Source organism: Cydia strobilella, chromosome 4 (genome assembly GCF_947568885.1).
Source record: "Cydia strobilella chromosome 4, ilCydStro3.1, whole genome shotgun sequence".
Taxonomy (NCBI): Eukaryota; Metazoa; Arthropoda; class Insecta; order Lepidoptera; family Tortricidae; genus Cydia; species Cydia strobilella.
In genome coordinates this window covers 17052745-17066738 of record NC_086044.1, presented here as the reverse complement: position 1 = coordinate 17066738, position 13994 = coordinate 17052745, and the positions used below count along the sequence as shown (strand labels likewise).

The 13994-nt window shown below is 38.9% G+C and overlaps 1 protein-coding gene across 1 annotated transcript; it reads left to right on the top strand.

Moving 5' to 3' along the window:
• Positions 1-220: 220 nt before the first annotated feature.
• Positions 221-8719, top strand: LOC134740720 (LIM domain-containing protein jub). The gene is made up of 6 exons (XM_063673303.1): positions 221-1843; positions 2027-2196; positions 2418-2480; positions 5170-5335; positions 6492-6632; positions 7065-8719. Exons 1-6 carry the CDS (start codon positions 358-360, stop codon positions 7172-7174), a joined length of 2136 nt encoding a protein of 711 aa, XP_063529373.1. The 5' UTR covers positions 221-357; the 3' UTR covers positions 7175-8719.
• Positions 8720-13994: the final 5275 nt, after the last annotated feature.

Sequence of the window (13994 nt, the reverse complement as noted above, 5' to 3'; positions counted from 1 at the left end):
TCGCGTTCGCGGCTTCGCGCCGCGATTCGCGCATGAGTGTGGAGGAGACTTTATACGTAGTTATTATTATATTATCCTAAATTTTGATATATTTGTCGAACAAGATACAATTAAATTAGTATCCTATTACCTTTGAATTAGTATCCTATTTACCTTTGAATTCGGTCTTGATAACCTCCACGGCCCGAACACAAAAGAGCAGCTTTAATAGCGTTGTGTGAAACGACCTTTATACCAATCCGATTTGATGTTTTGTTTGAGGTTTTCTTTGCAAAAGCAAAAGATTATGATTCACGTATCTAAATGAACTGTTAATCATTATTTAGGCAGTTTTAACGATTGGCATTTATATAAATAATGGATTCTTCGAGAAGAAATAACTTTGAAGATCAGCGGTGCATCCTAGGACTACAAGATTTGAAATTATCCAACAAAGATGAGGACGGCACTGAGCAAGCGCACGGGGCTGCAACATCGAAAACAAACTCTCTCGCCAAGGCTCGGCCTGTGGGAGCGATCGAAAGCTTCGTTCTGGACAACACCCAGACTAATAGACAGGATTACAGTTTTTACGAACGTTCAAACGTGATAGCAGCTTCAAAGTTCGCGACTCCAAAGCGTGTAGAAACGATAGCGTCGATCAACAAACGCGATATAAACACGGCGGCACTCCCCGCGAGCCCAACACGATCCATCGATAGTAAGTCGCAGAGGTCGCTCAGTTACCAAACTGAGGATCTGTACGAGATTCCTGCAAACCCGAATTCTCAGTTTCCACCTCCTGTGTATGAAAACATAGAATACTACGGTGAACAGCGATCCCAACAGCCGCCGTACTTCCACCAGTTGTACCAGGCGGGCGCGCCGCCGCCGCCGCCGCCGCCCGTGTCCGACGGCTACTACGATACGCGCTACAGCAAGGCTCAACCGCAAGTACCTGTCAACGCTAAGCCTAAACATAACCCCACTGTCTACGAAAATATGCTTTGTTCAGATGGTGATAAGAAAAATGAATATAAACCACTTCAGAAGAATGAACAACGTTTTGTGCAGCAAGGATCAATGCCAGGGCCACAAGTGCCTATTACTGCATCCAACAGGAGCATTTCTCAGTTGTTAATGAATGACAAAGGAATATCAGAAAAAACTCCTCCACCGCCTCCATATAATTCCTCCCAAGTCAGCTCTAGCAGTGATTACACAGTTATGAAATCGGCTCCACCTAAGTACACAGATGTCACAGCTCTTCTTAAGAATGGCAGCGCTTCCAGTTTTGACAGTAAAGTTGTTCCATCAACTGCTATTTATGCCTCAATAGCCCCAAGTGCTCAAAGGCCAAAGGCTTATTCTGCTACTGAAGTTCAACAAAACCCCAAGTTTTATCACTCTAAGCCTAATCCAGGAATTGACAAGCCACCAGCTATAAATGGTGGATTTGCAAAGCCACCACCAGTTAATCGGATGCAGATAGTCGATGATGCCAATGGTTCAGACTATGTGTGCATGAGTGGAGGTTCTCCAGCAACAACAGTTCCTACAACAAGAGATAACATGTCATCTGGCTCAGAATCTCTAGGATCTCGAAACTTAGTGTCAGGTCTGCCATCCCTGTGCTCCCCGGCAGTGTCACCAGCTCCAAGCCCAACACCTAGTTCCGTATCGGGCATGTCTGGCGTGTCTGGTGGCTCACGCGGCTCAGGTGGACGCGGAAAGAGCTTGCTGCCATATAGCATCACACCACCGCGTCCTGCCGGGCCCAGTGAGGCACAGCGCAAAATTGAAGAGCTCACAAGACAGCTCGAAGAGGAAATGGAAAGGCAGGATGAGGAAGGAGAATACTTTGGTGAGCATTACTTTGACTTGCTGTTAGTGTATTTTCTAAATGTCCTCCTCCTCCTGTCCTGTCCTTTTCCTGTCTAAATGTCCTGTGTATGTGTGTGTTGTCTGTGTGTCTGTGTTTTGTAAATCCTTAATTACAAATATATAATTTAATTTAGTTTGTAAATATACCAATCATGTGTTGCAGGCATCTGCCACACGTGCGGCACAGGCGTCACGGGCGCGGGACAGGCGTGCCAAGCCATGGGCAACCTGTATCACACAAACTGCTTCATATGCTGCTCGTGCGGGCGTGCGCTGCGCGGAAAGGACTTCTATAACGTACACGGCAAAGTGTACTGCGAGGAGGACTATTTGGTAACATACTTGTCAACTGGAACATGATTGTAAACTGTGTCACTGAGATAACTGTGTTTATTAAGCAATAACAAATTAACTTTCTATTGATTTTTATGTAGTAAGAAGACAAAGGACAAACCTTGTTAGCTGATCACATTAAGTTAAATTGTCTTAAATATTACGTAAACCTTTGTGAAGAATGGCTAATTAACTTTAATTTGTATTCCTTTAACTTTTAGTATTCCGGATTCCAACAGACTGCAGAAAAATGTGCAATATGCGGACACTTGATCATGGAATTGGTAAGTTACAGTATTAAAAAACAAGTTTTGTAATGGTGGTCACTTTTCCAATGAGGCCAAATGAGACTGAAAGGTTTAATAAGAACTTTTATAAAAAAAGATAAACCGACTTCAAAAAAGGAAGAAATAAAATATTATCCTTTTTAGGGTTCCGTGTTTAAGTATATGCGTTACCAACTGATATGTTTGAAGTCGGTGCCAAGCCAAATTTTGAACCATATATTCATAGTGATTTTGGTGCAATTCGATAAGGATGCGGCTATATAAGTATGTACGTTGGATTGCCTAACGCAGCGTACTACGTAGGCGAACAACACGCGAACGCGAAGCGGCGTAGCACGGCGCCTATTAATTAAGGCGCCGTGCCTTTGATACCTATAGAAGTGTCCTACGTGGGCGATCTCGTTACGAACGCGAACGGCTTAGGCCGGCCGCGCCGCGCCGCGTCGCTTCTCTTCGCGTTCGCGAGTGTTCGCCTATAGAAGACGCAGCGTTACACAACGACAATAAACGAACTTTCTGTAGGTATTTAAGAACACACCTCAGAACAGAACACACGGTTGAACCTTCTTAGCACAGTTCGTACCATGCTTGTCGGCACATTAGTGTAAATCTGATACGTTTATTTATTGTCGTATTTTTTAAAGAGCATTTCTTATTAATTCTTGAACAGTCCATAGCACGCAAGTGTGGGATTGGGACTCAGTTATTTTCTGTCGCTTATCCAGAGGACTACATTTCAAAATATAAAACAATTCAAGCAACCTTCATGCCAAATTTCAGCTAAAGCGGTTCAGTTGTTTAGCCATGAAACGGTAACAAAGAGGCAGACAGAATTACTTTCACGTTTATAATATTTGTACAGTTGTAATGGAATTTGTAGACATAAAGCTGATTATTTTTGACTGGTATTGTTACTACTTGGCTTGGCACCGACTTCAAACATATCAGTTGGTAACGCATATACTTAAACACGGAACCCTAAAAAGGATAATATTTTATTTCTTCCTTTTTGAAGTCGGTTTATCTTTAGTTTTATAAAAGTTTTTATTTTTCCATTTTTAGTTTTAAGACATTGTTAAGAGCGTGACGCATGAATGAAAAACATAATCATGTTTGACTTTAAATTCGTTAACTTTAATCAGAATTTTCCTCGAGTCCGTCTGGGAAATCATTCCTGTCACTGAATTCACTCTCCGCCCCGCCTCTGACCCAATCCCTCAAACCCTCCGATCACTCAACCTCACAGCACATCAACCCCTGATCACTGAACCCCTAGACTCTAAACCACCAACCCTTCAACCGCCATTCCCCGACCCCTAACCCCAGATCCCTTAACTCCTCACCCTAACCCCCAATACCTTAACTCCCAACCACTCAGTCCCCGACCCATCAACTCCCCTCCCCTCAACCCCAACCTCAAACCCCCCAAACACTAATACCCTCTACCTTCACCTCTCACACCTACCCCTCACCTCTAGTCTCTTTGGTTGTTTCCAACACTAGGGAAGTTCCACATTTCGTCCGTGGTCTTCATCATCAGTAGCCTTACCACGAGTTTCACATTGATATATTCGCTATCGCGTGCTTACTGTTTATGCATCTCGCTCGTACTGGCATATTAGTGTACAAAGTAAGTTATGAAGACGCTAGCGAATATTTAGTGTCAAACTCGTGGTTAGGCTACAGTTGCGCTACATCAAATTGGTGGTTATTGGGAGGAAATGCTTGAGTTACTTTAGAAAACACCGAAATCACCATACACATGCCTTTAAAAATTGAGGAGTTCCCTCAATTCCTCACGGATTCCATCATCAGATCAAAACCAGAAATGTTACGAAAACACCTTGGAGGTAACTTCTTTCAAACAGAAAAAGAATTACTCAAATCGGATCATGGGTGCCGGAGTAATCGCTGAAATCATTATCATCAGCTCCACTTCATCAAATTGGTGGTTTTCGAGAGAAAATACTCGAGTTGCTAAAGAAAACACCCAAATCACCATACATGTGCCTTTAAAAATTGAGGAGTTCCCTCAATTCCTCATGGATCCCATCATCAGAACAGCACCAGATTAATGTGGGACCACCTTGGAGGTAGTTCCTTTTAAACAAAAAAAGAATTGTTCAAGTCGGACCACGCGTCTCGGAGTATATAATCGCTGAACATCCTACATTAAAAAAATTATCATCACTATCATCAAAACAATCATCATCAGGTCCACTTCATCAAATTGGTCATTTTCGAGGGAAAATGCTCAAGTTGCTTATGAAAACACTCGAATCACCATACATGTGCCTTTAAAAATTGAGGAGTTCCCTCAATTCCTATATGAATTTATATGAATTTCATGTTAACAATTTTTGTTTTGTACAATAAAGTGATTTACTACTACTACTACTAATTCCTCAGGGATCCCATCATCAGATCAGAACCAGATTAATATGGGACCAACTTGGAAATAGTATCTTTCGAACAAAAAAAGAATTACTCAAATCGGACCACGGGTCTCTGAGTGATCGGTGAACATACATAAAAAAAAAATTGCCCAAACCGAATACAGAACCTCCTCCTTCTATGAAATTGAAGTCGTCTAAAAATAGAACACTATTTTAAATTTTCGAAAAAGTTGCCATTGTTGGTAAAGGACATTAGATATAATTTTAACATGATGTTTCCTTGTTTTAAGATCCTGCAAGCCATGGGCAAGTCATACCACCCGGGCTGCTTCCGCTGCTGCGTCTGCAACGAGTGTCTCGACGGCGTGCCGTTCACCGTGGACGTGGACAATAAGATCTACTGCGTCAACGACTACCACCGCATGTTCGCACCCAAGTGCGCCAGCTGCGGGAAAGGTAACGTATTTTCCTGTTGTGTACAGTGTGACGGCCTTCAACGTGGATGTCGACATCAAGATCTACTGCGTTAACAACTCCACCGCATGATCGCGCCCAAGTGCGCCAGCTGCGGGAAAGGTAACTCATCTTCATGTTATGTAGAGTGTGACGGCCTCCACCGTGGATTTGGGCAACATGATCTATACTGCGTCATCGACTTCCACCGCATGATCGCGCCCAAGTGCGCCAGCTGCGGGAAAGGTAACTCATCTTCCTGTTATGTAGAGTGTGACGGCCTCCACCGTGGATTTGGGCAACATGATCTATACTGCTTCAACGACTCCCACCGCATGTTCGCGCCCAAGTGCGCCATCTGCGGGAAAGGTAACTCATCTTTCTTCGTTCCTGCTGCTGACTCGTGTTACTGAAAATTAAGACCTTTCAAAATTCTTGCAAAATCTGTAAATAATTTAGCCTATTTAACCTCGAAAACGAATCGATTCATTCACTAAAACGATTTAAGTCGTTTTCAAATAAAAAAAATATCACAAGCTATAGTGGGTACCTACTATTGGATAACACATCATAAGTATGTCCCTGATCTCTGATCTGTCCACGGATCTGTCTGTAGACGCGTAATATTCTCTACGAGATCAATCTCTTCCAAAAGGTCCGTGATAAAATACCAAGATAAGATATTGTTCATCAAAGTAATGTGGCTAATCTTGAAGGGCTTACCTTAAAGTTATCGAGGAGTTCAGTTCTGCCCTCCACCTCCTGGTTCCATCATCAGGCCAACTATTGATCTTGAGTATTTGCAACGTTTCATATCGACACCTAGCTAGCTAAACCATTAGTTGGTTTACAATTTTATGCGTCTTCGGTCCAGTATATTTGATGGCGATTGTATAGGGAAAAATCATTTATTTTCTATGGCTATGACTATTTCGTGTACCGTCGTATGGGTATGTACCTACATATAACGCATCCGCTATTTTAGTGATTTCACCATTTTTGCTATGAATATAAAACGGTATACTAAACTGCTTTTTATGCTTGTCATTTGAAATAACAAATTTTGGGGTTCCTAGTACTTGCTGCTGCCAGTCCTAGTTGGATAGACTAGTAACTCCAGAGGCTAGGAGCACTAAGCTAAACTGTTGTTCCGTTGCAGGCATAACCCCAGTGGAGGGCACGGACGAGACGGTGCGCGTCGTGTCAATGGACCGCGACTTCCACGTGGACTGCTACATGTGCTGCGTGTGCGGCATGCAGCTCACCGACGAGCCCGACAAACGCTGCTACCCGCTCGCCGGTCAGTATATCTAGTCCCCTGGGTCTAATTTGCCAGTCAAAAATCGACCTTGGGGTTTAAAATTTAGAATCAAACTGTGATAACGCGTTCGTGAGACTCAAGGGGTTAATCCATATGGAACAGTGTGGGAAAATCAGAAATTCAAGGTACTCGTCGACTTTTTTTTTTCTAGGGTTCCGTAGCCAAAATGGCAAAAACGGAACCCTTATAGTTTCGTCACGTCCATCTGTCTATCCTTTTGTCCGTCTGTCTGTCCGTATGTCGCGGCCATTTTACAACATATATTTTAAAGAAACTTGGAACCTTTTAGAAAATAAAGCTTAATAAATTCTTTCCACGAAAATTATTTTGAATATATTTAATTTGAAAATAATGAGGAAATGCCACAGTTGTATGAGCAATCGTCTGAGTGTGGTGTGGTTGTTCCTGCAGGCAAGCTGATGTGCCGCTCGTGCCACCTCGCCACCATCGGCGCCGCCTCGGGGCCCGGCCAGCCGCCCGCGCCGCACCTCAAGCCCGCCTCCTACCAGTACATGGGATAAACACACGCTCACGGAAAATATACGAGGGCTCTAATGTCACAAAAAACGGAATACTATTGAGAACTGTGCGCGACTGCAAAACTGAACTTGTAGGCTCAAAATGTCATTTGACAATGACATAGAGTCAACTTACAGATACCTAATGGAGCAGGCGGGCGTTCCTGTCACGCACCCAGATAATAGTTTCTTTCCCTTTGACCGCGCCTCTACGTGCTAATCCTGCTATTTCCATCTTTACCAAACTACAGCCATCAGTGAATTGTCTGGCAGACCTTGGCGCAACACGTAACGATTTTAGATAGCTGAGTGTGAAGAACACTACTAAGTTTAGCAATTCTCCTTGTATGTATGTCCCAAGTTCTCATTTGATGGTTTGCTACAGATGTAGTGCATAATTATTTTCCATCGTATTTTCTCGGAAACGTTCGTATTTGTCATGCTACTTCAGTCAACCTCAGTACTTTTTGTACCGAGACCGACTAAAATAGCAAGACACGTTCGTACGTTTCCGTGAAAATACAATGGAAAATAATTATGCACTACCATCTGTACATGCTATAGGTGTTTCTTACACGATGATTTATCGTAATGTCCAAACCGAAACTGATGCGTCTGCTTCATTCGAAGTAATTCGGTAATTTTATACAAACGTTTTTACATATAATCATATCGGGATTCCTGCAAAGAAGATTATCTAATCGTCGACTAAGGGTCGGTTGCACCAAACCGTCTGTCACCGTTAAAGCGTTCGCAAAATTTTATTGTATAGGAATTTTCATAGTACTTGGTTGAGTGATGTTGATCAGTCTGTTAAGTATGGTTGGTGCAACTGGCCCTAACTATAGTGCATAATGGCTAAAAATAAGCCTTTGTTAAGTTTTTAGTTCTTAGTTGCTATATGTTCATATGAAATTTTAGGGTTTACTTTAAGTAAAGAAAATATATGTGACGTTTTCAACTAATAGGTACCACATTGTCGGTTGTCGATAAGGTTGATTTCAAATTGAAGCTTTATGGAAATAGCGTCTTATGGACGACCGACAACAAGTACCCTTTTGGTTGAAAACGGCACATATAAATACTGGAGCCATATACGATCAAAATAATGTTTGATGCTAATTTAAGATTAATATGCGCAGCTTGGTAATATTTCCATGCATTTGTTTTTAACCTGGCAGTTGGCCATGAAACATATTTTTACTAGTGTTCAAAATACACTTTCAGGCCAATTCGAATGTGCACTGACATCAACCCGATATTAGCACGGAGTAGGATGGAGATGGCAAGTGGGCGTTCCCGTCTATCCGACAGTTAGTAGCGACCGACTTACTTTATGCACAGACTATGCTCAGTTGTTGTGTAAACTTCATGCTCGAATGACATTCACGTCGTACGTACGCTCGTCTAACAAAAATTGATAATTAAATTTAAAATGCCGTATTGTGCAGTATTAAGCTGCAGAAATCACAGCGGTTTAAAAAATCTTTCACGTGGAGGTATTTCCTATCACCGGTGGTTATTTATTTAAATATAATCCGATAAATACGAAAAATCTGTTTCTATTGCATTATTTACGAATGTTCGTTAAGTAAATCTATATTTTATCAGTTAGAACTTAGAGTTCACAATCCTTTGTCACTATTCTTTACGTTTATCTGGAATATTCGCTATCCTAAATGTCAAATAACTTCGCTACTCAGATGCTGCGCAATGTCGATATTTATATCGATAAAGTTAAAGTTACGATATTTCAAGTTTGATGTTTGGTAGTTCGGTAATAAATTATTATTTTAGACACGTTTCTAATTATTATTTGGGATATTCAATGTCTTAGTAAATATGGCAGCTCTGGTCATCAAGCACTAAGTTAAGTCGGGGTCATTTCATGGCAACCTTTCAAACCTTCGTATTCCTTTACATACGTTTTTGTTTTTTACACCCATCATATTTTCATCGTTAATATAATTAGACTAGGTACTTAATGCACTTATGCGTACAATACATGCAATGTGCCATGAATAAACGTTTTATATTTTCTTTTTCTTTATTATTAATTATTGTAGGTTACCACAAGATGCCGATATTAAAAATAAATGGGTCAATGCTACTGGGCAAGAAAATTAGTTTCCGCAAAAATATAGCACCATTTGCTAGGAGCATTTCTTAGAGAAAGATTTCTGGGGATAAAATTGCCATACATCTCATCTAGCGTCCACACGCCTAAAACTTAGTTACTAATTTAGTAATTATTAGTGACATTCGGGCTCACTTAATTAATAAAAAGTGTTCCGTACCACGCAAACTAGCGTGAAATATTGGAATTTTGCCGCCCCCCTTCCTGATTTGATAGGTCACAATCTTACAATCAAATCAAGTGGGATCGATGAGCCAGTTTCATGTATGCTTTCACACCATACAATTAATTTGACAATTTAATCAGGTTGTCCCGTCTAGATTGGCCTTAAATGCTGCTACAAGTAAATATATTGTTAAAGACGAATACTTACCTATGTAAGTAATTGCAGATTTGTTATTACAAAATAACAGCAATACCGAGTTAATAGACCTTTAAAGAACTATGATTTTATCTGTTTGACTTTAAGATATATTTAATGTTCACATTAACAACCTAGTTGGTCAATTAATAAGAAACAAATTTCTAGTTAGATATTTGTTGTACTGTACTACATATTATTTTTCATACAATCACGATTATCACTACCTATATTATAATCATAAATAAAGTATCATCTAAATGTGTATATGTGTATGTGTACATACGGTAATGAAATATCAATACCTAACTGAACACACAAATATCGATAAAACACTCCGATTACACTGTCCCCTCCCTATATCGAATGGAACGATGTTCCAACGGTTAGCTACTCGCAGGCGTGTAGAGATCTCGAAAACACCAGTGTAACGTGACCGTGAGATCCGTAACAAACCATGCGTAATTAGACCTTACTTATACTGGTTTTTTAGCCCTTTTCTCGCCTGTAATAAGTAAGTGATTTTAAAACTATAAAATAACGCCATCTGGTGTTGAGTAGTTGTATTAGGTGAACGTTGAGCGAGCTTTTGTGAGATTAATGAGATAATGAAAGAGTCGTATGTCATATAGCTTTGACATTATATTTTAAACCGTCACTCATGTAGCCTACAGTTGATATTCGTTCGAGAAATGTCCACCGGTAATAACCTTTTGGTATGGAAAGTTGCTACGAATCAGAGCAATTTTGTAAGTGTGTGACGTATTTTAACGTGGCTATGAATGTGTGAGTTTAGCGACACTGGTTTTCATACTAAATAGGAGTCATTTCACATCCACTAGTTTATTAATTCGTGGATATTAGAATGATATTGGAATCATATCAGTTTCAGAGTTGTCTGTACAAGTATTAGTGCGAGCGAGACGCCCGCGCGGGTGACAGCTAACTGATATGATTCAAATATCAGTTAGAGGTTTCGAATTGGCCTGTTTGTTATATGCTCTCTTTGCTGTTTTAATAAAACCTTGAAGTAACAAAAGACTCTATGTATGTTATATGTATACATACATATACCTATTAAAAGGCTCAAATAATAATTACGGCATATGTTCCATTTGACAATGAATTGATTTATATTAGTATATTAAGCTTAATGGTGATAAAAATGTTGACAAAAACTAAGTATTAGATGTTCATATATACAAAACCCGATTTAACTTGATAAACGTTACGAAAATGTAATGTTGTTTGTTATAATTATAAGTCAGCAATTAGGCTACCTAGACCTGTACCGCTGGCTATATTTTGACCCCTAGGTTATAAAAATATTAAAGTCAATTCTGTTTTCGCTTATGAATACTTTGTTAAGATGTAAATCTTACATTTTGTTTTGTGTCATATATATAATTTGCTTTTCTAGTAATTTGTTATTTTGTGGTAATTATTTTTTATTTTGAATTATTTTGGAGAAAAAAATATTCGAGAGAAAACATGTAACTGTGTTGCATTTAGGATAGTGTTTTTAGTGTGAAAACATAGTTTGTGTCAATTACGTCCACTGCAATCTGATACTATGTCATAATATTCTAAATGACACAAAAAAAAATTAGAGTTAAAAAAAAATACTTAGGTCGAATTTCATCGTTTAAATAGGTCCATTAAATGATTTTGTGTCTTATTAAGGCATAGCTTCATAAGATATTTGATGATTTTTATGTAACAGGCTGTCACCGTTACAAAAGAATATTAAAGATATTAGAGTTTACATCTTATTAATTTGAAATGCGGGATAAATAAGATGTATGAATTTGTGTCACTTGCATCCACTGCTTAAACAAATATTACAAAAATATTATTTGCGTTCGAACGAAGCTAGCGGGCGGTCTGAATGGGCAACGGAGGCCGTGCAGGGTGGGGCCGCGGCGTGACCTTGCCGTACGCAACGCATGTTTACTTCGCCTGTGCGCCAAATTAACGCAACTTATTCAAAGAAGTTACGCAAACAACACAACAACAAGCAACAAGCAAGCAAAGAATGCGTCGAATTATCTTTTTACCTATTTAAAACTTATAGATATTGTACAATGTCACCATTATGCAAAAGAACTGTAAGTACATGTTTGATTTGCGAGCGAGCTGGCAACATTGCGCAGGGAAATCTTAAAAATATCGCGTTTACGTGAACGCCACATACATTTGTGACAGTGATAGGGAAAAGGTACCACTAAAGTAAAATTTGGTTATTAATACCGTGACTTTCTTTCATTCTTTGATAAAAAAAATTGCTATTTATGCAACAAGTGCGGAAATCATCTTTACGCACGTGTATCATACAATGTTTTACTATGCATTGTGCGAGTAAATAAAAAAACATATCATGGCAAATAAGTTTAATTATTATAAGGAGTGTTTTAAATCGACACGAGTTGCGAATTACCTATTCGCACGTGTATCGTACGTTTTACAGTACATATGGCCCTTTAAACTTTCGACATATGCACGGTAAGTGCTCTTTTCCGCACTAGTGCGAGAAAGTAGCACCATATGTACTGTAAAAAAAAATTAAAAACAAAAAGCACTAGTGCGGAAAAGCAGTACTTTCCGCACGATATGGCTCCGTAGGAAACGCACTTTTCGAGCACATGCATTGTAAAAAAAAATATAGGACTGTATCTCCTAAACCATGCGTCGTAGCGCAAAAATAATAAAATTTTCGCTCCCCTTTAAGAAGCCCCTAATTAAGATTTAAAAACGCAAAAAAGAAAAAAAGAGGAAAAAATCTTTATAGGGCTGTATCTCCTAAACCGTGCGTCGTAGCGCAAAAATAAACGTTTCGGTCCCGTTTATGTAACCATTAATTTATATTTAAAAACAATGCAACAAAAAAAAACAAAAAAAAACTTTATAGGGCTGTATCTCCTAAACCATCGTAGCGCAAAAATAATCAAATTTTCGTTCCCCTTTATGGAACCCCAAACTAATATACAAAAAACACAATGAAAAAAAAAACAAAAAAAAATCTTTATAGGGCTACATCTCCTAAAACGTGCATCGTAGCGCAAAAATAATCAATTTTTCGTTCCCCTTTAAGAAACCCTTAATTAATACTAAAAAAAAAAACAGGAAAAATCTTTATAGAGCTATATCTCCTAAACCGTGCGTGGTAGCGCAAAAATAACAAAACTTTCGTTCCCCTATACGGAACCCCAAAGTAATATACAAAAAACACAATGAAAAAAAAAACAACAAAAAAATCTTTATAGGGCTGCATCTCCTAAACCGTGCATCGTAGCACAAAAATAATCAAATTTTCGTTCCCCTTAAGAAACCCTTAATTGAAACTTAAAAAAAAAACCAGGAAAAAAACTTTATAGAGCTATTATAGCTATATATATAGATATAATATCTCCTAAACCGTGCGTGGTGGCGCAAAAATAATACAAGTTTCGTTCCCCTTTATGCAACCCATAATTTATATTTAAAAAAAAAACGCAAAAAAAAATCATTATAGGGCTGTATCTCTTAAACCATGCGTCGTAGCGCAAAAATAATAAAATTTTCGTTCCCCTTTATGAAGCCCCAAAGTAATATACTAAAAACACAATGAAAAAAAAGAAAAAAAATAAAAAAACTTTATAGGGCTGTATCTCCTACACCGTGCATCGTAGCGCAAAAAAAAATAAAAAAAACCCCTTTAAGAAACCCCTAATTAAGATTGAAAAACGCAAAAAAGAAAAAGAGGGAAAAAATCATTTTAGGGCTGTATCTCCTAAACCGTGCGTCGTAGCGCAAAAATAATAAAATTTTCGTTCCCCTTTACGGAACCCCAAAGTAATATACAAAAAACACAATGAAAAAAAAAAAAAAAAACAAAAAAACTTTATAGGGCTGTATCTCCTAAAAGACGTAGCGCAAAAATAATCACATTTTCGTTCCCCTTTGTGGAACCCCAAACTAATATACAAAAAACTAGGGATGTACCGACTAGTCGCCGACTAGTCGGGAAAGCCGACTATCCGGCCACATTTGTAGTCGGCGATTAGTCGGCGACTAGTCGGCCAAAATGGCCGATTAGTCGGCCTTTTATTAGTTACAGAAAAACAGGTCATAAACTAATTAAACAGCAAATACATTTGATAAAATTTCCATTTTATTCAATTAAATTAATTATACTTTATACCTGTTAAGGGTGCATACGAATATTGTCATTCAATGGCATGGAATATTGTCATTCAATGACAACTACAAACGTTTTATTACAGTGCCTATGTAATTTTTATTATTTGAGGCGTCTTCAATTAAATTACTAGAACAACCTCACAAAA

What these genes read in the sequence shown, in the direction of transcription:
- LOC134740720 (XM_063673303.1), top strand. Translation starts at nt 358, where the DNA reads ATGGATTCTTCGAGAAGAAATAACTTTGAAGATCAGCGGTGCATCCTA. An exon ending in TGAGGAAGGAGAATACTTTG is followed by an intron (nt 1,844 to 2,026) that starts GTGAGCATTACT and finishes CATGTGTTGCAG; the next exon opens with GCATCTGCCACACGTGCGGC. An exon ending in ACTGCGAGGAGGACTATTTG is followed by an intron (nt 2,197 to 2,417) that starts GTAACATACTTG and finishes TTTAACTTTTAG; the next exon opens with TATTCCGGATTCCAACAGAC.